This window comes from Salmo salar, chromosome 17, assembly GCF_965601325.2.
Source record: "Salmo salar chromosome 17, fSalSal1, whole genome shotgun sequence".
Classification (NCBI taxonomy): Eukaryota; Metazoa; Chordata; class Actinopteri; order Salmoniformes; family Salmonidae; genus Salmo; species Salmo salar.
This window is the reverse complement of record NC_138307.1, coordinates 18,890,961-18,916,683: the sequence shown is the minus strand read 5'-3', so window position 1 is coordinate 18,916,683 and position 25,723 is coordinate 18,890,961. Positions and strand designations below refer to the sequence as shown.

Here is a 25,723-nt window from a genome sequence, read left to right as displayed (position 1 = left end):
TTTAAAGTCCGTTTTCCATTTAAACTCCACGTGAATTCACAATGCAGCTCCTCTGCTGCTAGCAACGCTTTGGGTCTCACAGTACGTCCCTTTCAGATGGTTAAGCATTGCACCTGTATTACTCTACCTCAACTCCACAAAGTCTGCATTTCCTTCTCATTTAACTTCTGAAAGTACTGCCATACAGGACTATGCTGCTGTCGCTTGTCTTTCTCTGCCATTTTGCAAACTATTAACGATGATGTTGGAGAGTGTTGACTCCTAAGATTCAGTATTCTTGGAACGTAGGAGAATGATTAGTTGCCGTACTTCTGAGAACACAAACAATCGCATCTTTCATAGCGAGGGACCGACAGAGAGAGAGGAGAGGGGCACAGTATAGGTAGGTCAGCCACCAGGCAGACGGAGTCAGGACCGTGCACTAGACCTATATATCTGCAATCAAAAACAACATTCTATTGCGAGATACTGCGTCTCGCAATTTCTTGGCTTGCAACTTCAGTAAAGCGGGGCCCATCATCAATGAATAGGTTAGGATGTTCTACACGCAGCAGACCGGAGACTGATCACACACTCACATCATTAGCGAAGAGAAAGATCAGGGGTGTAGTCATTTGTCCAAACAGTTGTAAAACGTCCACAAGGCTGTGGTCAGTACTCCATGGATGTTGCCATCAGTCCTACAGATCAGGCCTTGCTCATTAGGCCCAATGATATCTATCTTGTTGTTTGTGTGTTTTACGTAAGCAGCCATTGGAATGTTCTGTATTCTGAATGTTCTGTTTTCATGTTTGGACTTGAATGTGGGTACAATACAAATTTGAAGTAGCCAGTCATCATACAACTGTTCTATCGGAAAATGCAAGGACTGTTATTAAAGTTTCAAAGAATGTCTTGGAAAATACATGATTGTAAAAACGGCGGGTGTTGTTGCCAGGCACTGACAGAGGTCCTGTCGCGGGTGGTGGAGGAGAATGAGCGGCGAGTCATGGAGGGTCGTCCCAGCTGTGTCTGCCTGCAGTGTCTTCGCTGTGGGTCAGAGTTCACACAGCGGGGAGGGAAGGAGCAGGAGGACGGAGGGAGATTGAGAGGATGGACTGGACTGGAAGAGCAGCAGCAGGAGGAGTGGAAGAACAAGTGCAGAGAAGATGGATTGGGTGAGAGAGGCACACTTGTACAGGAACACACATACACGCATGCTAGGGACTGGCACGGTTATTCAAATATTACAATATCCAAACCAATGTCAGTATTCCATTTTTTTCTTCTCTCTCCCTCTGTGCCCACACACACACACACACACACACACACACGACCAACACACACACACACACACACAGACCAACACACACAGACCAACACACACACACACACACACAGACCAACACACACACACACACACACACACACAGACCAACACACACACACACACACACACACACACAGACCAACACACACAGACCAACACACACACACACACACACAGACCAACACACACAGACCAACACACACACACAGACCAACACACACACACAGACCAACACACACACACAGACCAACACACACACACAGACCAACACACACGACCAACACACACACACACACACACAGACCATCACACACAGACACATAGACAGACTCTCAGCCATTCTGGATGTCTGAAAGAAGATCATGATATTATTTGAATACTGAAATCATTTCAAATGCCCATACCTAACACATAGACACACAGACATACAATCATGCATGCAAACATACAGGTAACTGCCAAAATAAAGGAAACACTTGAGTAAATGAGGGATAAAAAGTATATTGAAAGCAGGTGCTTCCACACAGGTGTGGAATTAAGCAAAATAATATCCCATCATGGTTAGGATCATGTATAGAAATGCCCATTATTTTGGTTACCATGACTAGCAGAAGATATCTGAGTGACTGAAAGAGGTGTCTCAAAGGAGCACAGGGGGTTTAAAGGGTGGGTGTCTGTCACCAGATCTCAACCCAATCAAAAACATATGTAGGGCTGGGCTACTTATATTGAATGAATTTGATTAATTCAGATGTATGTTTTCGCAGGATATTCCAAATGCCTGTATCGTAAGAATCAAGTATTTATTTGAGTTTTTATGAGCCTTTTATGTCTGCTTGTTCTCATCTATTTTTGGTCTCGTCTCCTTCGCTCCTCTGTGCTGTATGCACCTTCCTTTTACACCAGAGATCTGTATATAAGGACGAGATGCTTATGTCTCCACCCTAACAATTCAGAGTCGTTGTCCAAGCTTAGGTCCAAAATAAGCACTTAGAAATGCAGATTTTGGTGAGAGTGAAACCTCTCGCTTCGCATCTTCCTCTCTGTTTACACACACAAAGCCCCTCCCCCTGCCACTCACAACAACAAAAATGAGAGATCACTTCCTCCTCTGATAAGCGGAAGGATGTTTTTATAACAATTCAACTGTTCTACCTTGTTGGCTAGCAAATAAACTCAGCAAAAAAAGAAACGTCCCTTTTTCAGCACCCTGTCTTTTAAAGATCATTCGTAAAAATCCAAATAACTTCACAGATCTTCATTGTAAAGGGTTTAAACACTGTTTCTCATGCTTGTTCAATGAACCATAAACAATTAATGAACATGCACCTGTGGAACGGTCGTTAAGACACTAACAGCTTACAGACGGTGAGCAATTAAGGTCACAGTTATGAAAACTTAGGACACTAAAGAGGCCTTTCTACTGACTCTGAAAAACACCAAAAGAAAGATGCCCAGGGTCCCTGCTCATCTGTGTGAATGTGCCTTAGGCTTGCTGCAAGGAGGCATGAGGACTGCAGATGTGGCCCGGGCAATAAATTGCAATGTCCGTACTGTGAGACGCCTAAGACAGCGCTACAGGAAGAAAGGGCGGACAGCTGATCGTCCTCGCAGTGGCAGACCACGTGTACAACACCTGCACAGGATCGGTACATCCGAACATCACACCTGCGGGACAGGTACAGGATGGCAACAACAACTGCCCGAGTTACACCAGGAATGCACAATCCCTCCATCAGTGCTCAGACTGTCCACAATAGGCTTGTCTTCCCTGTGGCTCAGTTGGTAGAGCATGGTGTTTGCAACGCCAGCATGGTGTTTGCAACGCCAGGTTTGTGGGTTCGATTCCCACGGGGGGCCAGTACAAAAAACAAAAAAAATGCATGAAATGAAATGTATGCGATCACTACTGTAAGTCGCTCTGGATAAGAGCGTCTGCTAAATGACTAAAATGTAAGAATATAAGGCTCAGAGAGGCTGGACTGAGGGCTTGTAGGCCTGTTGTAGGCAGGTCATCACCAGACACAACCAGCAACAACGTTGATTTGGAGGTGGAGGGTTCGTCATGGTCTGAGGGCGGTGTGTCACAGCGTCATCGGACTGAGCTTGTTGTCATTGCAGGCAATCTCAACGCTGTGCATTACAAGGAAGACATCCTCCTCCCTCATGTTGTACCCTTCCTGCAGGCTCATCCTGCCATGACCCTCCAGCATGACAATGCCACCACACACAGAACGAGCAGTATGGCTGATTTCCTGCAAAACAGGAATGTCAGTGTTCTGCCATGGCCAGCGAAGAGCCCGGATCTCAATCCCATTGAGCACGTCTGGGACCTGTTGGATCGGAGGGTGAGGGATAGGGCCATTCCCCCCCAGAAATGTCCGGGAACTTGCAGGTGCCTTGGTGGAAGAGTGGAGTAACATCTCACAACAAGAACTGGCAAATCTGGTGCAGTTCATGAGGAGGAGATGCACTGCAGTACTTAATGCAGCAGGTGGCAACACCAGATACTGACTGTTACTTTTGATTTGGACCCCCCGTCCCCCCCCTTTTGTTCAGGGACACATTATTCAATTTCTGTTAGTCACATGTCTGTGGAACTTGTTCAGTTTGTCTCAGTTCTTGAATCATATGTACATACAAATATTTACTCACTAACCCTGAATTAATTAGATTATTACTGACTGTTTGAAATGCAGTGTATTTGACCTTTTAATTGTACAAAAAATCTTAATTAAAGAATATAGATTAAAAAAATCAAGCTATATATCGTTAATCAGACTGGATGCCTCCACGACTCTGGAAAAGAACAAAAAGAAGGGGAAGATATTTTAGCTCCAATAGCGTATCTTATAGTTGCTGCAGTTAAAAAGCTCGTAGTTGGATCTCGGGATCGAGCTGGCGGTCCGCCGCGAGGCGAGCTACCGCCTGTCCCAGCCCCTGCCTCTCGGCGCCCCCTCGATGCTCTTAACTGAGTGTCCCGTGGGGTCCGAAGCGTTTACTTTGAAAAGCTTGAAGATATTAAGATGATTTTTAGGCCATATCGCCCATCCCTACACTTATCGGAGATTCTGGACCGGCGTCTGAGACAGCGTTTTTCTACCACCATCAACAACACCAAATTATGGAATGTCTCATGGAAGAATGGTGTCGCATCCCTCTATTAGAGTTCCAGACACTTGTAGAGTCTATGTCAAGGCGCATTGAAGCTGTTTTTGCACATCGTGGTGGCCCAACGCCATATTAAGACACTTTATGTTGGTGTTTCCTTTATTTTGCTCATGTTCAGTCATCTCCATCCCTCTGATAGAGATCTTAAGGACAGGGCTCTACTGGCAGCGTGCAGGATCACCTTATCTTCCTGCCCTGACAGACGTCACACAGATGTGGGCGGAGGTCCGATGACAAGTCGTTCTAAAACCTCTTGAGGTTACTATGGCAACAGACATAACGCTATGGTCCAAGCGACCACATTTTTTTCCTTATAAATTGGCTGTCAAAACTTTGTTGAAAGTGCTTGTGAGGTTCTTCTATCAACTATTTTAATCAACTCTCTTTCTAAAGTACAAATTTACCAGAATAAATCCCTCAAACACGCCAAATGTAGCTTTTCATTCCTGTTTGTCTTTTAACGCTTGACTGCTGGTCCCACAGACGACTAACTAACCGCTATAATTAGCAGAGACAGATAGCTTGAAGCACTTGGTATCAGCTTAGCCCTCCTCTCCTGGTCCTCAACAACCCAGACCTGAAATGACTACATGCTCTGACATGCCCAGAGCTCAGGGAGAGTTTGTTCTACAGATTTCTACAGTTTTTGACAGTTGTAACTTCTAGTTGGAATGTAGTTAGTCCTATCCCTTTATATGCTGAGTACGACATCTACACCAATGAAATGCTGAAGTGTCTAGTCATTAACTCTGTTTCTAAAGAGCAGATTATGGACAGAATTTTGCCTTTTTATAACAAGTCTTTTTGTGTACAAAAATGAAACCATTACAACATACACTAATTTACCATTACGTACGAATTCACACTGAAGTATAACACTTTTGAAACAATGTATTAATTTTCTGTTATTTGTCAATTTATACAACGTCTTCAGGAAGTACCGTCATCTGTCCTGAGTGTGGTAGTGATCATGTGGTCCAGCTGGCTGGCCAATCAGCTCCCTCCACCAGTACGCCTGTCCATACACCCGTCCATGGTTCCCCATGCCAAGACGGGACTGACCGACACTTTACCTTCAACCACAGAGATACACCTCTACCCAGTCACCCTGGCAACAAGGTTTGAGATTTTTTTTGTCTTTAAGGTTTATTTAAATATGTTGTTAAATATGATGAACATGTTTTTAAAGTCTAGGACAGTGGTTCCCAAACTTTTTATAGTCCCGTACTCCTTCAAACATTCAACCTCCAGCTGCGTACCCCCTCTAGCACCAGGGTCAGCGCACTCTCAAATGTTGTTTTTTGCCATCATTGTAAGCCTGCCACACACACGCTATACGATACATTTATTAAACATAAGAATGAGTGAGTTTTTGTCACAACCCGGCCCATGGGAAGTGAAAAGAGCTTTTATAGGACCAGGGTGATGAAAATACATTTAAAAAAAAATCTGTTTATTTAGCCATCTTACATATAAAACCTTATTTGTTCATCGAAAATTGTGAATAACTCAGCACAGGTTAATGAGAAGGGTGTGCTTGACAGGATGCACATAACTCTACAATGTTGTATTGGAGAGAGTCTCCATCTTAAATAATTTTCCACACACAGTCTGTGCCTGTATTTAGTTTTCATGCTAGTGAGAGCTGAGAATCCACTCTCACATAGGTACTTGGTTGCAAAGGGCATCAGTGTCTTAACAGTGCGATTTGCCAAGGCAGGATACTCTGAGCACAGCCCAATACAGAAATCTGGCAGTAGCTTCTGATTAAATTACATTTTCACAGAACCGCTTGTTGCAATTTTGACTAGGCTCTCTTGTTCAGATATCGGTAAGTGGACTGGAGGCAGGGCATGAAAAGGATAAGGAATCCAGTTGTTTGTGTCATCTGTTTTGGGAAAGTACCTGCGTAATTGCGCACCCAACTCACTCAGGTGCTTCGCTATATCACATTTGACATTGTCTGTAAGCTTGAGTTCATTTGCACACCAAAAAAAACATACAATGATGCAAAGACCTGTGTGGTGTCCTTGTTAATGCAGACAGAGAAGAGCTCTAACTTCTTAATCATAGCCACAATTTTGTCCCGCACATTGAATATAGTTGCGGAGAGTCCCTGTAATCCTAGATTCAGATCATTCATGCGAGAAAAAACATCACCCAGATAGGCCAGTCGTGTGAGAAACTCGTCATCATGCAAGCGGTCAAACAAGTGAAAATTATGGTCAGTAAAGAACTTTAAGCTCATCTCTCAATTAAAAAAAATGTGTCAATACTTTTCCCCTTGATAACCAACGCACTTCTGTATGTTGTAAAAGCGGTACAAGTTCACTGCCCATATCATTGCATAATGCAGAAAATACACGAGAGTTCAGGGGCCTTGCTTTAACAAAGGTAACCATTTTCACTGTAGTGTACAAAACGTCTTTCAAGCTGTCAGGCATTCCCTTGGCAGCAAGAGCCTCTCGGTGGATGCTGCAGTGTACCCAAGTGGCGTCGGGAGCAACTGCTTGCACGCGCGTTACCACTCCACTATGTCTCCCTGTCATGGCTTTTGCGCCATCAGTACAGATTCCAACACATCTTGACCACCAAAGTCCATTTGATGTCACAAAGCTGTCCAGTACCTTAAAAATATCTTCTCCTGTTGTCCTGGTTTCCAGTGGTTTGCAGAAGAGGATGTCTTCCTTAATTGACCCCCCATAAACGTAGTGAACATATACCAGGAGCTGTGCCAGGCCCGCCACGTCTGTTGACTCATCCAGCTGTAATGCATAGAATTCACTGGCTTGTTTGCGAAGCAGTAATTGTTTCAAAACATCTCCTGCCATGTCACTGATGCGTTGTGAAACAGTGTTTTTTATGAAGGCATTGTCTGTATAGTTTTTTGGGCTTTTCCCCCAGCCTTGTCCCAGCAATATCCGCGGCAGCAGGAAGAATTAAGTCCTCCACAATAGTATGGGGCTTGCCTGTCCTAGACACTCGGTAGCTCACCATATAAGACACTTCCAGCCCCTTCTTATTAATGGTATCTGTTTCTTTTAACGTCTTAATTCTCTCTCAAACTCCTGACTTATTTCTCAAATAGGCATGTTCTGTTTCTAAATGTCTACGCAACAGTGAAGGTTTCATCCAGTTGTGAGATAGTACTTTTACACATATAACACACTGTGGATGAGGAAAGGCACTACTGCCAATATATGTGAACCCCAAGTCAATGTAGTTCTCATCATATTTCCACCTCTTCGATGGTCCAACATCCCTGTCTGTTGTTCGGTGCTTTCCCGGGTAAGGGGGCAGTAGCACTTTGGCTGCATCAGATTCACAACTGTCAGTGTCCATGATAGCTGGGCTAACAACAAATATAGAATTACTGATGCTAGCATTGGATGTGCTCGTGGAAGCAGAACAACTTGTGTCGTCGACAGGTGTAGTACTGCTGGTAGTAGCAGACTCTATGGGCCTTACTTTTTTAAACTATTAATACATTTTCGAGTAAACGGAATGAGCAGCAGCTACGTTTTGGCTACATACGGACCGTTAGTGGAATTCCTGCGAGAGAGTAACAGTTAATGTGATTGGATGTTAATTATTTGACTAGGCTACCTGTATTTGACAATGTGTTGTTATCTCGCTGAACACGAGATCGTTAAATTTTTTTGCAGTGAAACGAGGCTACGCACCCAAATGTATAGCCCTATTGGAAAATCTAAATGGACTGTTTGAAAATGTTTTTTAAAATGTGAATCACATTTTTATTTGGCGTACCCCTGACGGCATTGCGCGTACCCCAGTTTGATTACCCTAGACCAAGTATTCCCAATCAGCTTTCAGGCCCCGCCATAGTGTCAATAAATCTCCCATATTCCCCCTCCCTCTGTTTTTAGGACCCCACCATGGAAGGTCCTTCCTCTGCCAGGGCCAGCCACTACGACAGCCCTGCTATGAAGGCCTCAACCCAGGACACTATCCAGACCAGCACCTCCATGGAGGACCCCACCTCCTTCTTCTCAGCCAAGGGAAGCTCCTTCTCCTTGGGGGAGACCTGGGAGGACCAGAGCTGTGACCGGAGCCTGTCCCAGCCTGCCAGCTTCTACAGTACAGAGGGCCAGAGTAAAGGAAGTTTAGCAGGGAGCTACAGCTATGCTGTTAGTGCCACCCCACCTGGACCTCAGTATCAGCATGCAGAACAAGCCAGTCCAGGTGGGTCCTGGAGAAAGTTGGGTCCGGCTTCCTTTGCATAGACATCATTTTGTAGTCATAATATATCACTTTGAATACTTCTGTAATAACCAATGTTATTGCTAAGATATAACATCTGTGTATTGTGATGGGGAAAGGCATGAACAAAATAACATTGTTTGATTGGGTCCTTTGGTTTTTATCAGCCATCAGATGAAGTCATAAAATGGATATGATCCTTAAATAGAAGTGATGACATGACCTGGATTTGAACCTTTTATTTAAAGATTTTTCATCAAATGGCCCCTTTTTTTTCTTTTTATGTCAGTAGGTCCAGCACCATCCCCAGACAATTGCTTTCATTTTTGGTGTAATTCACATTTCTGGAAAAGGCTTAAAATAAAGGTTAAAATCCAGGTCATGTGAGATGATAGTCCAAAACACAGGGCCCTAGTGATAGGAGACGAGGAGGAAATGCGTATCTTGATTTTGCAAGAACGATTATAACACAACAATCCACAGGAGGTTATTTGACGTTGGTGACAGTCTCCCAGCCTGGCCCCCTGGGTCTCTGTCTGTGAGTCTTACAGTAAGGTCTCATACGGTTTAGTTAGACCGTTACTATTAGAACTGATGGGAGAGGAAGGAATGCTTTAGCCTCCACAGAGAAGACAATGGAATGGAGAGAGAGAGAGGGGAGACGGAGAAAGAGTGATCTTAGAAGGGGGTATAAATACTGTATATACACAGTATCGTAGACCTTTGTATTTCCCTCTGTGGTAAACTGTAGCAGCCAGAGATGCTGAATGACTGACAACATGGAATCCTTCGTGTTTAAAAGCCACACGCCACTGCAGAGACCCATCCCAAAGCACTTCTGAGAGGATGAAGACACATCTCTTTTGTTGAACAAGTCCTTTAGTCCAACACCAGTTTACTACATATAGATGAAAAACAACTCTGATCTGATTTCCATGTATTTGGGACACATTGATCTGAATATCGCACTTCAGAAAGGGAATGTTAGACACATACGTTGAGATGAACAGAGTGGAAAGACAAGTGCAAATTTTACATTTGAATACTCTTACTTTAGCTATAGACACTTCCACTCAGTGATATATGTAGCATTGGACCAGATTCAGAGAGGCCAAGTGAATGATGGCCACATAGTCAAAAGGCCAGTTTCCTGGCAGTTAGTTACTATCTATTGTCTCTGGGGTTAATGTGTGTCATCTTGCACTAAATGGACCAGCAGCCCTATGCCAAGTTAGATTTACTACACAGCGACAGCATAATGCTCCGTAAACTACAGTTTTAGAGACAGTATATTTAGTGGGAGGGAGGGTTAAATCTATATGTTCAATTATGAGACACCCATCCCTTTTATCAGTTTTTAGTGTGATCTGCCAAGGTAATAACTGGAAAATATATTTGTTTAAAAGGGGAAGTAGGGAGACTACATAGACAAAATGTTATTGGGTCTGTTAGCTGTTGCATACTAACTGTACTGTTTAATCTAGTACTGTGTGTCTGTGTTGGTTATGCTTAGCTCATTTCTGTCCCTGTGTGTTGGTTATGCTAAGCTAACTGCTGTCCCTGTGTGTTGGTTATGCTAAGCTAACTGCTGTCCCTGTGTGTTGGTTATGCTAAGCTAACTGCTGTCCCTGTGTGTTGGTTATGATAAGCTAACTGCTGTCCCTGTGTGTTGGTTATGATAAGCTAACTGCTGTCCCTGTGTGTTGGTTATGATAAGCTAACTGCTGTCCCTGTGTGTTGGTTATGATAAGCTAACTGCTGTCCCTGTGTGTTGGTTATGATAAGCTAACTGCTGTCCCTGTGTGTTGGTTATGATAAGCTAACTGCTGTCCCTGTGTGTTGGTTATGTTAAGCTAACTGCTGTCCCTGTGTGTTGGTTATGTTAAGCTAACTGCTGTCCCTGTGTGTTGGTTATGTTAAGCTAACTGCTGTCCCTGTGTGTTGGTTATAAATGTTACCCTAACACTATTCTGACCTGTGTGTCTGTAGGCCAGTTGGACCTTCTCTCAGAGGACTATGAGGCGGTGGACCATCAGCTGAAGCTCTTCCTGGATGTGGAGGTGTTTGAAGAGGAAGAGGAGCTCCACTCCTTTCTCAAGGTTAGCAGAACCAATGTTCTGACAACGGTTAACAGTTCAGTGACGTGGCTGAATCCGGTCACAGCAGTTCTGCTCAGAAGTTCAGTGAACTGCTAACCCAGCCAAAACCGGTCGACTCCAGCTCTTGTAATCTGCTCCTGGCTGCGTTTGTACCCCCAGCTGTTCTCTCGCTGTCCTGCACCCCCCACCCACCACACCATGACCTTGGATGAGCTCCTCCATGTGTAATGCATGCTGGGAGCCCTGTGGAGCGGAGGGGTATTGGTTTACTGCTCAGGGACACCTGGACGAGGAGAGGGAGCCAAGAGGACACAAGCAACCCCAGCAGGAGATCCAGCTCATAACATGCTCATTCATCTGATGTTTATTTATCTTGTCACACATGCTTCTCTCCCCTCTGGCTCTCTTTCTCTTTCAATAGCTCAACTGTTTTATTTTGGGGCCTACACAGTATTCAATGAAGATTGATGTGACTTTGTTGCTAGACCTTACTCTTTAGGTGTTTTTTAAACAGGAACTGATCTGTTCTTATACAGTATGTTTAAGAAGAGCTCTGAATGCAGCCATGATTTTCCTCAGTCAAAGCAGTTAAGTGTTGTGGAATCTTTAACATGTGTACATCTTATCTTCGTTGTAGGTGTCGACCGTGAAGTTTGGTGATCCAGTGGAGTTCCCCTCGTTCCTGGTGGTGTCTGACCAACGCATCTACTTCCTGGAAGTGACATCCGACATGGAGTAAGTTAACCACCTGACCTGTCACACTGAAGAGCATCACACACGAGAAGGCTGGAATAAAAATAAACATTCAAGTTCCCATTCTGTGGTCACAGAAATGGTTGTGCCTGTCATGAAGGTATTGTCTGTAGAAGCATTTGGTCTGTAGACTACAGTTTCTTCTCTAAAGCTCTATTTGACATTTATGGGGACAGCAGCAATAGGTGTGGTAGGGAGCAGACCAACACAATAGGATCACCACAGCTTTATGTAACCCACCACATCCCAATACTAAGACTTTCTGGGCCACATCTTCAAACCCATTACAGCCCTGGTCTTTGTGGTGCGAACACTATATCAATGCCTTTGTAAGCCCTGTATCAATGGCTTCTTTTTTGTCCTCATCAAAAGCATGTTGGCTTGCCTCCGCTTCCTCCCAGGCGTGTGGGGAGTCTCATGCTGCGACGGTCCCTATAAAGTTACTGGGATTCTGACCCCAGAAGGCCACACCCCCGCTATCCTTAGCACGCCCTGGAAGTTGTGTAACGGCCACGTTTGGTTGCGCAAAAGTGTGATATTGTTATGATGACCTTTAAAAAGTAGCGAAAGGTGCAATCTGTGACTTGGTTGTCTGTGGCTGTCTGACAAATTGCAGAAACAAACAGTGCTCAAACAAAAACATATACACCTTAAAAAGTTAACGTGAGTAGACTCAAGGAAACAAAGTTAATAGGCGGGATACATGCAAGTAAAATAATAATTATATTTCTTTCACACTTTCCTCTTCATTGTTCTCTTCCTGGCAGAGGGCAGCCGTGTGATTGGCTGCAGAAGAGGGACAGCCGTGGAATCACAGAGCTGAGTTACCTGGAAGTGGGACTGGGCTCCCAGAGTATCCACATGGAGTTTGAGGACGGGCCTGTGGCCTACACCCTGCTAGTACAGGACAGCGTGCGTTGCAAACGCTTCTTCAGCCTCTTCACAGGCAAGACGCTGCCCCCCACACACACACACTGCACATGTGTTGCATGCATCTGTATCTCATGAATTAAGGGGCTTCCTCCTGGGGATATTAGAGTGGAGCGTACTCGTTCTTAGGACAATATGTCCCTCTCTTGCTCTCTCTCCCTGTCAGCAAGGCAAGACCAGAAGCAGAGAGAGAGGAAAGCTGAGTTTTATTAGATCAACACTCCCCTCTCTGACTCTCACAACTTCTCCTCACAACTTCACTAGAGCACTCTTTTAATGGAGTCCCTTTGGTAGCAAGGGGAGGCACCATGGCCAAACTGTCTTCAGCTAAGTCTCTGTGGACCTGAGTCTGTGCTGTCTTATCTGTGGGGACTCCATGTTTTCATTCAGTCGTATCAATAATCACTCAGATCACGTCATTATTTGACTGTTTTCCAGATCAACTCTTTAGCTAATCTGGTACGGTCCAGATGTCCTCAGATTCTTATTCAGAATTCCCTCTGCCTCTGAAAGTGATGGTCCAGAATCAAAGATTCATTTCTGGCCTCAAAAGGGGACATATTGTCAAAGTGAGTCTATGTTGTGTAGATCCATTGCACATCCTAGAGCATAATAGACCTCATTAGAGTTCTCTTCTTCTCTTCCAAGTCTATGCTCTAGGTTGCCTAGAGGGGGTCCTTTTCTTGTACTGTGAGGCCTGTTGGAATAAATGTTTCTGAGGTTATGTCCTTGTCTGGATTCGTCAAAGATGATTTTTCTCTTTCCTCTCAACGACTGAGGACGGGTCCAGCTTTTCAGTCACTGGGACCACATAGCCGGCTAGGCCAGTCCAATTCTGGGCTTGGACTCTGTATTGCAAAGCTGAACGGCCCCATAGAGAGAGGCTGTAACAGGGCTCTGCTATAGCCTGCCAGTTGGATCATCTCCTATACTTCTTAAAATATCCTCTGTTCTTTTTGTGTTCCTGAGGAAGGAGGAGGAGGAACAGGGGAGTTGAGCCTGGTTGTAGGCCTGGTTCTGAGGTATGTGCTACAGACAGACAACATGGCTGGTCCTGTCCAGTTGGCAGAGGGAGAAAGAGGGGGGGAGCCTAAATAACTAGGTGCCTTCTCAGTGCGCCACTCGTTGGTATGAGGCTTTGGCACCATCCTTCCTCTCCGGGCTTCACTCCTAGTCTGCCCCGCTCTTCCTCCCCTTGAGGAAACTAGAACTATTTATTATGTGCCTGAAAAGTCAGTCTAGAGCTCTGATATTGCCCCCATAACAACTATTACAATATTTGTCTCAGGGAAAGAACCAAGGGATACCTTTACTATAACAAAAGCAGTTTTCAGACGGGGCTGGCATTCCCAGAACAGATGTGGTCACGCCTGGCTTGATCGGTGGTGAGGGCTACAGACATGGAGAAGGAAAGGGTCTGGGACTGGGAGGAAACTAGGATGTGGTTTTACTACCCCAAGGAGAAGAAGCTAATAGGGACAGATCTGTCTACTGCTCACTGGGTTTGAAAATGTTTTATTGAAATGAGGAAGAAGACTTGTCGTCTTAACTTGATATTCCGGAGGAGTCAGAACAGGTCACCATGTCAGTCAAAGACTTGTCTGAACAATGTCTCGGCTTTTGCTCATTTAAATGCCCTTATTGCCCCGTACAGACCTACAGTGGGTAAAAATATTTGGTCTGTATGGTTAGAGGACTGTCTGGTAAGTAGTTTGGTGAGGTTTGCGATGCTCGTAAATGGTCATGGAAGGAGTGTTTTGGTTTGGTTGTGTGGGTTGGATCCAGACACTGCATTCCTGAAAGGTAACGGAAAACTGTTCCTGTCTCCTTCACTAACTATCAAGTTAAGGGGTAGTGCTCCCAAATTACAAACGGACCTCATCTATGGATACCAGGCAACATAATCAACATTTTATGATTTGTTTACTTGTCAACAACAGCAATCAGCATCTTGAGTAATATTTGTAATTTGGGTGAAGAGTCCCTTTAACTGCATAGTAAACTCAGCGTCCTCTCTTGTAAGGAGATGATGGAAGCAGATGTCATTTCTCAAGTTTAACCCTATCAGATACCCTTGCAATACCAACACAGTGTCACTTCCCACTGTCTTAGACCTGGGCTAAACTCTGCCCTGTTTTCCTTGGAAACCCACTCAGATTTGGCGTATCGCGGCCGTACTGCTCCCACTCCCGCGCTCTCCCTTCCCCGTGGTCCGCTGTTCCGACAGGGCCGAGAGTGTTCGGTTTCGCCCGGAAGGACGCTAAGGGTTCAACTATTCCTTGTGAAAATAAGCAAGGGTATTTGGGAAGGTTGGAAGTGGTTAACCTAGTGATTGAACCGGCAGGAGGGAGAGTAATGTTATTCGCCAGGACAGATCCCAGACGCTGACACAGATCTGCTCTCCTTTTACAGGCCTGTCGCCATGGGCGACCGAGCCCTGTACCTGTCTATCCTCTGGTCATGTTGATGGTGGTCCACTAAATCACGCAACACATACATACACTGAGTGTACAAAGCATTAGGAAAACCTTCCTCATATTGAGTTGCACCACTTTTTGCACACTGAACAGCCTCAATTCATAGGGGCATGGACTCTACAAGGTGTCAAAAGCGTTCCACTGGGAGGCTGGGCCATGTTGACTTCAGTGCTTCCCAGAGTTGTGTCAAGTTGGCTGGATGTCCGTTGAGCGTGAAAAACCCAGCAGCGTTGCAGTTCTTGACACACTCAAACCGGTCCGCCAGGCATCTACTACCATACCCTGTTCAAAGACTCTTCAATCTTTTGTCTTGCCCATTCACCCTCTGAATGGCACACATACACAATCCATGTCTCAAGGCATCTTTAACCTGTCTCCTCCCCTTCATCTACACTGATTTAAAGTGGAGTTAACAAGTGACATCAGTAAGGGATCATAGACTGACCAGGTGAATCCAGGAGAAAGCTATGTCATGGAAAGAGCAGTTGTTCCTAATGTTTTGTACACTCAGTGTACACCGTCAGGAGAAAGCACAGGGGTATGTTTAGACTAAAAGGGCGACGTTCTTGACTCCCGCTTAAAGATGGCAGAAGTAGGTATTTTTTTATTTTTTTTATTTTTTTTTTATTTTTTTTTATAACCTTTATTTAACCAGGTAGGCAAGTTGAGAACAAGTTCTCATTTACAATTGCGACCTGGCCAAGATAAAGCAAAGCAGTTCGACAACATACAAAAACACAGAGTTACACATGGAGTAAAACAACATACAATCAATGATGCAGTAGAAAAAAATAAGACTATATACAATGTCAGCAAATGATGTGAGATAAGGGAGGTAAAGGCAAAAAAATGCCATGGTGGCAAAGTAAATAAAGTATAGCAAGAAAAACACTGGAATGGTAGATTTGTAGTTTGAAGAAAGTTCAGAGATAAAATATAAATAATATGGTGCAAAGGAGCAAAATAAATAAAATAAATAAATACAGTAGGGGAAGAGGTAGTAGTTTGGGCTAAATTATAGATGGGCTATGTACAGGTGCAGTGATCTGTGAGCTGCTCTGACAACTGGTGCTTAAAGCTAGTGAGGGAGATAAGTGTTTCCAGTTTCAGAGATTTTTGTAGTTCGTTCCAGTCATTGGCAGCAGAGAACTGGAAGGAGAGACGACCAAAGGAGGAGTTGGCTTTAGGGGTGACCAGAGAGATATACCTGCTGGAGCGCGTGCTACAGGTGGGTGCTGCTATGGTGACCAGTGAGCGGAGATAAGGGGGGACTTTACCTAGCAGGGTCTTGTAGATGACCTGGAGCCAATGTGTTTGGCGACGATTATGAAGCGAAGGCCAGCCGACGAGAGCGTACAGGTCGCAGTGGTGGGTAGTATATCGGGCTTTGGTGACAAAACGGATGGCACTGTGATAGACTGCATCCAGCTTGTTGAGTAGGGTATTGGAAGCTATTTTGTAAATGACATCGCCGAAGTCGAGGATTGGTAGGATGGTCAGTTTTACGAGGGTATGTTTGGCAGCATGAGTGAAGGATGCTTTGTTGCGAAATAGGAAGCCAATTCGAGATTTCACTTTGGATTGGAGATGATTGATGTGAGTCTGGAAGGAGAGTTTACAGTCTAACCAGACACCTAGGTATTTGTAGTTGTCCACAAATTCCACAAAGTTAGAACCGTCCAGAGAAGTGATGCTGGACAGGCGGGCAGGTGCAGGCAGCGATCGGTTGAAGAGCATGCATTTAGTTTTACTTGTGTTTAGGAGCAGTTGGAGACCACGGAAGGAGAGTTGAATGGCATTGAAGCTCGTCTGGAGGGTTGTTAACACAGTGTCCAAAGAAGGGCCAGAAGTGTACAGAATGGTGTCGTCTGCGTAGAGGTGGATCAGAGATTCACCAGCAGCAAGAGCGACATCATTTATGTATACAGAGAAAAGAGTTGGCCCAAGAATTGAACCCTGTGGTACCCCCATAGAGACTGCCAGAGGTCCAGACAGTAGGCCCTCCGATTTGACACACTGAACTCTGTCAGAGAAGTAGTTGGTGAACCAGGCGACGCAATCGTTTGAGAAACCAAGGCTACTGAGTCTGCCGATGAGGATGTGGTGATTAACAGAGTCAAAAGCTTTGGCCAGGTCAATGAATACGGCAGCACAGTATTGTTTCTTATCGATGGCGGTTACGATGTCGTTTAGGACCTTGAGCGTGGCTGAGGTGCACCCATGACCAGCTCTGAAACCAGATTGCATAGCGGAGAGGGTGCGGTGGGATTCGAAATGGTCGGTAATCTGTTTGTTAACTTGGCTTTCGAAGACCTTAGAAAGGCAGGGTAGGATGGATATAGGTCTGTAGCAATTTGGGTCAAGAGTGTCACCTCCTTTGAAGAGGGGGATGACAGCAGCTGCTTTCCAATCTATGGGAATCTCAGACGACATGAAAGAGAGGTTGAACAGGCTAGTAATAGGGGTTGCAATAATTTCGGCAGATAATTTTAGAAAGAAAGGGTCCAGATTGTCAAGCCCAGCTGATTTGTAGGGGTCCAGATTTTGCAGCTCTTTCAGAACATCAGCTGAATGGATTTGGGAGAAGGAGAAATGGGGGAGGCTTGGGCGAGTAGCTGTGGGGGGTGCAGTGCTGTTGAATGCAGTAGGGGTAGTTAGGTGGAAAGCATGGCCAGCCGTAGAAAAATGCTTGTTGAAATTCTCAATTATAGTGGGCTTATCGGTGGTGACAGAGTTTCCTATCCTCAGTGCAGTGGGCAGTTGGGAGGAGGTGTTCTTATTCTCCATGGACTTTACAATGTCCCAGAACTTTTTAGAGTTGGAGTTGCACGAAGCGAATTTCTGTTTGAAAAAGCTAGCCTTGGCGTTTCTAACTGCCTGTGTGTATTGGTTTCTAACTTCCCTAAAAAGTTGCATATCGCGGGGGCAGTTCGATGCTAATGCAGAACGCCACAGGATATTTTTGTGTTGGTTAAGGGCAGTCAGGTCTGGGGAGAACCAAGGGCTATATCTGTTCCTGGTTCTAAATTTCTTGAAAGGGGCATGCTTATTTAAGATGGAGAGGAAGGCATTTTAAAAAAATAACCAGGCATCCTCTACTGACGGGATGAGGTCAATATCCTTCCAGGATACCAGGGCCAGGTCGATTAGAAAGGCTTGCTCGTTGAAATGTTTCAGGGAGCGTTTGACAGTGATGAGTGGAGGTCGTTTGACCGCTGACCCATTACGGGTGCAGGCAATGAGGCAGTGATCGCTGAGATCTTGGTTGAAAACAGCAGAGGTGTATTTAGAGGGCACGTTGGTTAGGATGATATCTATGAGGGTGCCAGTGTTTGCGGCTTTGGGGTTGTACCTGGTGGGTTCATTAATCATTTGTGTGAGATTGAGGGCATCAAGCTTGGATTGTAGGATGGCTGGGGTGTTAAGCATGTCCCAGTTTAGGTCACCTAGTAGCACGAGCTCTGAAGATAGATGGGGGGCAATCAGTTCACATATGGTGTCCAGAGCACAACTAGGGGCCGAGGGGGGTCTATAGCAGGCGGCAACGGTGAGAGACTTGTTTTTGGAGAGGTGGATTTTTAAAAGTAGAAGTTCAAATTGTTTGGGTACAGACCTGGATAGCAGGACAGAACTCTGCAGGCTATCTCTGCAGTAGATTGCAACACCGCCCCCTTTGGTCGTTCTATCTTGTCTGAAAACGTTGTAGTTAGGGATGAAGATTTCAGAGTTTTTGGTGGACTTCCTCAGCCAAGATTCAGACACAGCTAGGACATCCGGGTTGGCAGAGTGTGCTAAAGCAGTGAATAAAACAAACTTAGGGAGGAGGCTTCTAATGTTAACATGCATGAAACCAAGGTTATTACGGTTACAGAAGTCATCAAAAGAGAGCGCCTGGGGAGTAGGAGTGGAGCCAGGCACTGCAGGGCCTGGATTCACCTCTACATCCCCAGAGGAGCAGAGAAGAATAAGTATGAGGGTACGGCTAAAAGCTATAAGAATTGGTCGTCTGTGACGTCCAGAATAGAGAGAAAAAGGAGCAGGTTTCTGGGGGCGATAAAATAGCTTCAAGGTATAATGTACAGACAAAGGTATGGTGGGATGTGAGTACAGAGGAGGTAAACCTAGGCATTTAGTGATTATGAGAGAGATATTGTCTCTAGAAACATCATTGAAACCAGAAGATGTCATAGCATGTGTGGGTGGAGGAACTGAGAGGTTGGATAAGGTATAATGAGCAGGGCTAGAGGCTCTACAGTGAAATAAGCCAATAAACACTAACCAGAACAGCAATGGAGAAGGCATATTGACATTAAGGAGAGGCATGCTTAGCCGAGTGATCAAAGGGTCCAGTGAGATTCAGACAGCTAGCCGGGCCATAGGTAGCAAGCTGGTGGAAGATGGGAGGGAGGTCTGTTTTTAGCCACCTTGTGCGTTTCCGTCTGTGGGTTAGTGGGGTTCCGTGTGGAAGGGGGGACCAGTCCAAGTTGGCAAAATAGTTAGTTATAGTGGCCCAAGAAAAGTGTCCGATAGACCTATTCAGATCGCAGCCGAAAAGACAGCTAACGATTAGCGGGCCGCAGATGGGCGATCAGGTTACGTCGCGACGGAGGGGCCAGTTGGATAACTCCCTCGGGCAGATAACGTCGGTGGTCCAGTCGTGAAGACCCGATGGGGCTCCGCATCGGCAGTAAAACGGGTCAGGATAGGTGAGTTGTAGCCCAGGAGACACTTCAGCTGGCTAGCTCAGGAATAGCCCAGGAGTGGCTGACGGAACTCTTCAGCTGGCTAGCTGGCTAGCTCCGTAATAATGTGTGTTAATTCCGTGACCGACGTTGCCAATAGTCACTCAGGTAGCAGCTAGTTAGCTGCAAGATCCAGGTGTAAATGTCCAGAGCCTGCGGTAGAAATCGGGGAAAGGAGAGAGAATAGGTCCGGTATGCTCTGGTCTGAGTCGCGCTGTACAAAAACTGGCGATAGCTTTTCGAGCTAATGGATAGCTGAGGACAGCTAACCGTGGCTAGCTGAACTTCAACGTTAGCCAGTGAAAATGGCTAACCTCTTGCTAGCTTCTGTTGTGGAATTCAGATGAGGTAAATAATACTTTCTTTTTTAAATTGGTGAGGCGGGTTGCAGGAGAGTGCTTTGAGGTTGAGTTTTTAGAATTAAAAAAAAAAGATATATATAAAAAGATAAGTGAAGAAAAAATATGTAAATATATATATACACGGGACACGACAAGAGGAGGGTAGAGGACGTCTGAACTGCTACGCCATCTTGGGAAAAAAAAAAAAAAGATAGTGTTGCTCACAAGATGTTATTCTCTGGGATAATAAAACAAAATGGGCCCTAACTTGCCCTGTCCTGTCCCACCTTGCCCTGTCCTGTCCCACCTTGCCCTGTCCTGTCTCACCTGCCCTGTCCTGCAAGCTCCAACTTGTCCTCTGCTCCAAAAGGAATTTAGTGTTATTGAGTTTAGAGGCTAAATCTCTGCATTGCTTCACCTTGAATAATGTCCTGAATAGAGTTATGTGTGTGGTCTCCTATTGGTTCACTAGAACCCACCAGACGATAAGCGGTTAAAGGGGAGCTCAGAGGGACAACATTTACCGTCCCTTTAACGGTTGTCCTTTTAATCCAGCACCATGCTTCGTCCCGTAGGCTTCACTTTAGATGTTCCTCCTGGTCTGGAACGTTAGTGTAGCAGATCAGTTTCCTCCGGGAAGAAAGGGAAAGAAACAATGGCAAAAGAAATGAGGTTGAATCTTATACAGGCATTGGGAGCCAGAATAGGCCACTGGTACCACGCAATGTCTTTATTTCTCGTCCCTGTTGTTGTTGAACTTGGAAATTGATAGGGGCATGGTGTTCCTACTCTGTTTTTCTTCATATTTGTTGTTTCACTCTTTTCAGTGTGTCTCCCTTTTAAACTCAACTTCCCTTTCAATTTCACCTGTTTAACCTTGGCATTTGCCTGTGGCCCTGTGTTCCCCTATTGTTACCACCCCACAGGGAAGTATTTTGTCTCTGTGAATGTGACCTAGCACATTGTACTCCTGTACCTTTTTCAACCTGTGTTTTTTCACCTGCTTCCATGGAGATGTAATTCTAGATCTGAAATCAGAGACCTGTCAGCTTTCTAGTCCAAACCCACCACAGACTGTAATAGTCTAACATTAGCTCTGTCTATTGTCCCTAGGGCTGCAAAGCTACCGGTAGCTTACCAAAGTTACCACAGGTAACAGAATCTATGGCAATCTATTGTAACCTTGGTAACGATAGATTGCCATAGATTCTGTTAAATTACTGAAGATTCTGGTAACAAGTGTGTGTGTGTGTGTGTGTGTGTGTGTGTGTGTGTATGCATGCATGCATGCATGCATGCATGCATGCATGCATGCTGGAGGAAACAGGTACAAAAAGTATCTATATCCACAGTAAAACGAGTCCTATTTCGACCTAACCTGAAAGGCCGCTCAGCAAGGAAGAAGCCACTGCTCCAAAACCGCCATTAAAAAGCCAGACTACGGTTTGCAACGACACATGGGGACAAAGATCGTACTTTTTGGAGAAATGTCCTCTGGTCTGATGAAACAAAAATAGAACTGTTTGGCCATACTGACAATCATTATGTTTGGAGGAAAAAGGAGGAAGCTTGTAAGCCAAAGAACACCGTCCCAACCGTGAAGCACGGGGGTGGCAGCATCATGTGGGAGTGCTTTGCTGCAGGAGGGACTGGTGCACTTCACAAAATAGATGATATCATGAGGACATGAGGATCTCAAGACATCAGTCAGGAAGTTAATGCTTGGTCACAAGTGGGTCTTCCAAATGGACAATGACCCCAAGCATACATCCAAAGTTGTGGAAAAATGGCTCAAGGACAACAAAGTCAAGGTTTTGGAGTGGCTATCACAAAGCCCTACCTCAATCCCATAGAGAGTTTATGGGCAGAACTGAAAAAGTGTGTGCGAGCAAGGAGGCCTACAAACCTGACTCAGTTACACCAGCTCTGTCAGGAGGAATGGGCCAAAATTCACCCAACTTATTGTGGGAAGCTTCTGGAAGGCTACCTAAAACGTTTGACCCAAGTTAAACAATTTAAAGGCAATGCTACCAAATACTAATTGAGTGTATGTAAACTTCTGACCCACTGGGAATATAATGAAATAAATAAAAGCTGAAAGAAATAATTATCTCTACTATTATTCTGACATTTCACGTTCTTAAAATAAAGTGGTGATCCTAACTCACCAAAAAACAGGGAATTTTTACGAGGATTAAATGTCAGGAATTGTGAAAAACTGAGTTTAAATGTATTTGGCTAAGGTGTATGTAAACTTCCGACTTCAACTGTATAAGTCTCCAACTTCAGTGATTTTTGCAATTCGTTCCAGTCATTGGCAGCAGAGAAGTGGAAGGAAAGGTGGCCAAAGTAGGTGTTGGCTTTGAGGATGACCAGCGAAATATACCTGCTGGAGTGTGTGCTATGGGTGGGTGTTGCTATGGTGACCTGTGAGCTGAGATAAGGCAGAGCTTTACATTTACATTTAAGTCATTTAGCAGACGCTCTTATCCAGAGCGACTTACAAAATGGTGCATTCACCTTATGATATCCAGTGGAACAACCACTTTACAATAGTGCATCTAAATATTTTAAGGGGGGGGGGGGGGGTTAGAAGGATTACTTTATCCTATCCTAGGTATTCCTTAAAGAGGTGGGGTTTCAGGTGTCTCCGGAGTCTTTACCTAGCAAAGACTTAGATGACCTGGAGCCAGTGGGTTTGGCAACGAATAAATAGCGAGGACCAGCCAACGAGAGCATACAGGTCACAGTGGTGGGTAGTATATGGGGCTTTGGTGACAAAACGGATGGCACTGTGATAGACTGCATCCAGTTTGCTGAGTAGAGTGTTGTAGGCTATTTTGTAAATGACATTGCCGAAGTCAATGATCAGTAGGATAGTCAGTTTTACGAGGGTATGTTTGGCAGCATGAGTGAAGGAGGCTTTGTTGCGAAATAGGAAGCCGATTCTAGATTTAAGTTTGGATTGGCGATGCTTAATGTGAGTCTGGAAGGAGTTTACAGTCTAGCCAGACACCTAGGTATTTATAGTTTCCACATATTCTAAGTCAGAACCGTCCAGAGTAGTGATGCTAGTCGGGCAGGCGGGTGCAGGCAGCGTTTGGTTGAAGAGCATGCATTTCGTCTTACTAGCATTTAAGAGTCGTTGAAGGCCACGGAAGGAGTGTTGTATGGCGTTGAAGCTCGTTTGGAGGTTAGTTAAGTGTCCAAAGAAACTCATGATACCGAAACATTGGTAAATACCCATTAAATTGCTGGGAGATTATACATGGAGTGTGCGACTTTCTTTATTTTTATAGTTTGTTCGCCGTTAGTCAGCACCTCCACACAAACTATTATTCTGGTGTGCGCCAGCTCGTGTTTTTTTAACCCCCATAGAGACTGCCAGAGGTCCGGACAACAGGCCCTCCGATTTGACACATTGAAGTCTATCTGAGAAGTAGTTCGTGAACCAGGCGAGGCAGTCATTAGAGAAACCAAGGCCGTTGAGTCTGCCGATAAGAATACAGTGATTGACAGAGTCGAAAGCCTTTGCCAGGTTGAAGACGGCTGCACAATTGTTCTTTTGACCAATCACATCAGATCTATTCACATCAGATCATTTTCAGAGCTGATCTGATTGGTCAAAAGACCAATTAGTGGAAAAAAAGATCAGAATTGGGCTGCAGGTGTAAACCCAGCCCGTGTCCTGTGTGATTTCCAGTAGGTTACATACGGTTACATACAGTGTAGAGTTCGAAGTGAGGTGTTCTGTCTGTGTAAGCTTTCAATCAATCATTCAAAATATTTATTGTCCCAGTTCATTGAAATTAATTGTGCTGATGTTCCAATACACCGCATGAAAACACCATAAAACATGAACCTCTCTAGGGTAGGGGGCAGTATTTTCACATCCGGATAAAAAACGTACCCGATTTAATCTGGTTATTACTACTGCCCAGAAACTAGAATATGCATAAAATTGTTTGATTTGGATAGAAAACACCCTAAAGTTTCTAAAACTGTTTGAATGGTGTCTGTGAGTATAACAGAACTCATATGGCAGACCAAAACCTGAGAAGATTCTGTACAGGAAGTGCCCTCTCTGACCATTTCTTGGCCTTCTACACCCTCATTATAGAAAACAGAGGATCTCTGCTGTAACGTGACACTTTCTAAGGCTCTCAGAAGGCGCCAGAACGTTGAATGATGACTTTGCAGTCCATGGCTGAAAAACAGTAGCGCATTTGGATAGTGGTCGATCTGAGAACAATGAGACGGGTGCGCGCGTGCACGTGAAGAGGCCATTTTACATTTTCAGTCTTTGAACGAAAAAGACGTCTCCCGGTCGGAATATTATCGCTATTTTTACGAGAAAAATTGCATAAAAATTGATTTTAAACAGCGTTTGACATGCTTCGAAGTACAGTAATGGAATATTTTGAAATGTTTTGTCACGATACGCGTCGGCGCGTCACCGTTCGGATAGTGTCTTGAACGCAAGAACAAAACAGAGGATATTTGAACATAACTATGGATTATTTTGAACCAAAACAACATTTGTGGATGAAGTAGAAGTCCTGGGAGTGCATTCTGACGAAGAACAGCAAAGGTAATCCAATTTTTCTTATAGTAATTCTGAGTTTAGTGAACGCCAAACTTGGTGGGTGTCAAATTAGCTAGCCTGTGATGGCGAGCTATCTACTCAGAATATTGCAAAATGTGCTTTTGCCGAAAAGCTATTTTAAAATCTGACACCGCGATTGCATAAAGGAGTTCTGTATCTATAATTCTTAAAATAATTATGTTTTTTGTGAACGTTTATCGTGAGTAATTTAGTAAATTCACCGGAAGTTTTCGGTATGTTTGCTAGTTCTGAACGTCACATGCTAATGTAAAAAGCTGGTTTTTGATATAAATATGAACTTGATTCAACAAAACATGCATGTATTGTATAACATAATGTCCTAGGAGTGTCATCTGATGAAGATCATCAAAGGTTAGTGCTGCATTTAGCTGTGGTTTTGGTTTTTGTGACATTATATGCTAGCTTGAAAAATGGGTGTGTGATTATTTCTGGCTGGGTACTCTCCTGACATAATCTAATGTTTTGCTTTCATTGTAAAGCCTTTTTGAAATCGGACAGTGTGGTTAGATTAACGACAGTCTTGTCTTTAAAATGGTGTAAAATAGTCATATGTTTGAGAAATTGAAGTAATAGCATTTCTAAGGTATTTGAATATCGCGCCACTCGATTCCACTGGCTGTTGACTAGGTGGGACGATTTCGTCCCACATACCCTAGAGAGGTTAATTAACTCTATTTAAAGGGATACTTCGGATTTTTGGCAATGAAGCCCTATATCTACTTCTCCAGAGTCAGATGAACTTGTCTATACCATTTTTATGTATCTGTGTCCAGTATGAAGGAAGTTAGAGGTAGTTTCACGAGCATATGCTAACTAACGTTAGCGCAATGACTGGAAGTCTATGGATATCTGCTAGCATGCTTCTTCCAGTCATTGTGCTAACGCTAGTTAGCAATTGCACTAGGGCTAGTTAGCAACTTCGCTCAAAATGCACGCAGAGACATAAAAATGGTATCCACAAGTTCATCTGACTTCATTGCTAAAATCCCAAAGTATCCCTTTAAATAGAGTTGAGAGAACCATTGATAGGGACGCATCACTAAACTTAATTCG

The 25,723-nt window shown here is 44.4% G+C and overlaps 1 protein-coding gene across 3 annotated transcripts in view; it reads left to right on the top strand.

Moving 5' to 3' along the window:
• LOC106575601 (serine/threonine-protein kinase 11-interacting protein) overlaps positions 1 to 25,723 on the top strand; it is a 42,168-nt gene that overhangs the window by 6,438 nt on the left and 10,007 nt on the right. For all 3 annotated transcript variants that reach the window (XM_082963546.1, XM_082963544.1, XM_082963545.1), the window contains 6 exons: positions 938 to 1,157; positions 5,415 to 5,599; positions 8,368 to 8,683; positions 10,691 to 10,800; positions 11,438 to 11,535; positions 12,321 to 12,499. In XM_082963546.1, coding sequence (XP_082819672.1) covers positions 938 to 1,157; positions 5,415 to 5,599; positions 8,368 to 8,683; positions 10,691 to 10,800; positions 11,438 to 11,535; positions 12,321 to 12,499 — 1,108 coding nt within the window. The remainder of the gene's footprint in view (positions 1 to 937; positions 1,158 to 5,414; positions 5,600 to 8,367; positions 8,684 to 10,690; positions 10,801 to 11,437; positions 11,536 to 12,320; positions 12,500 to 25,723) is intronic.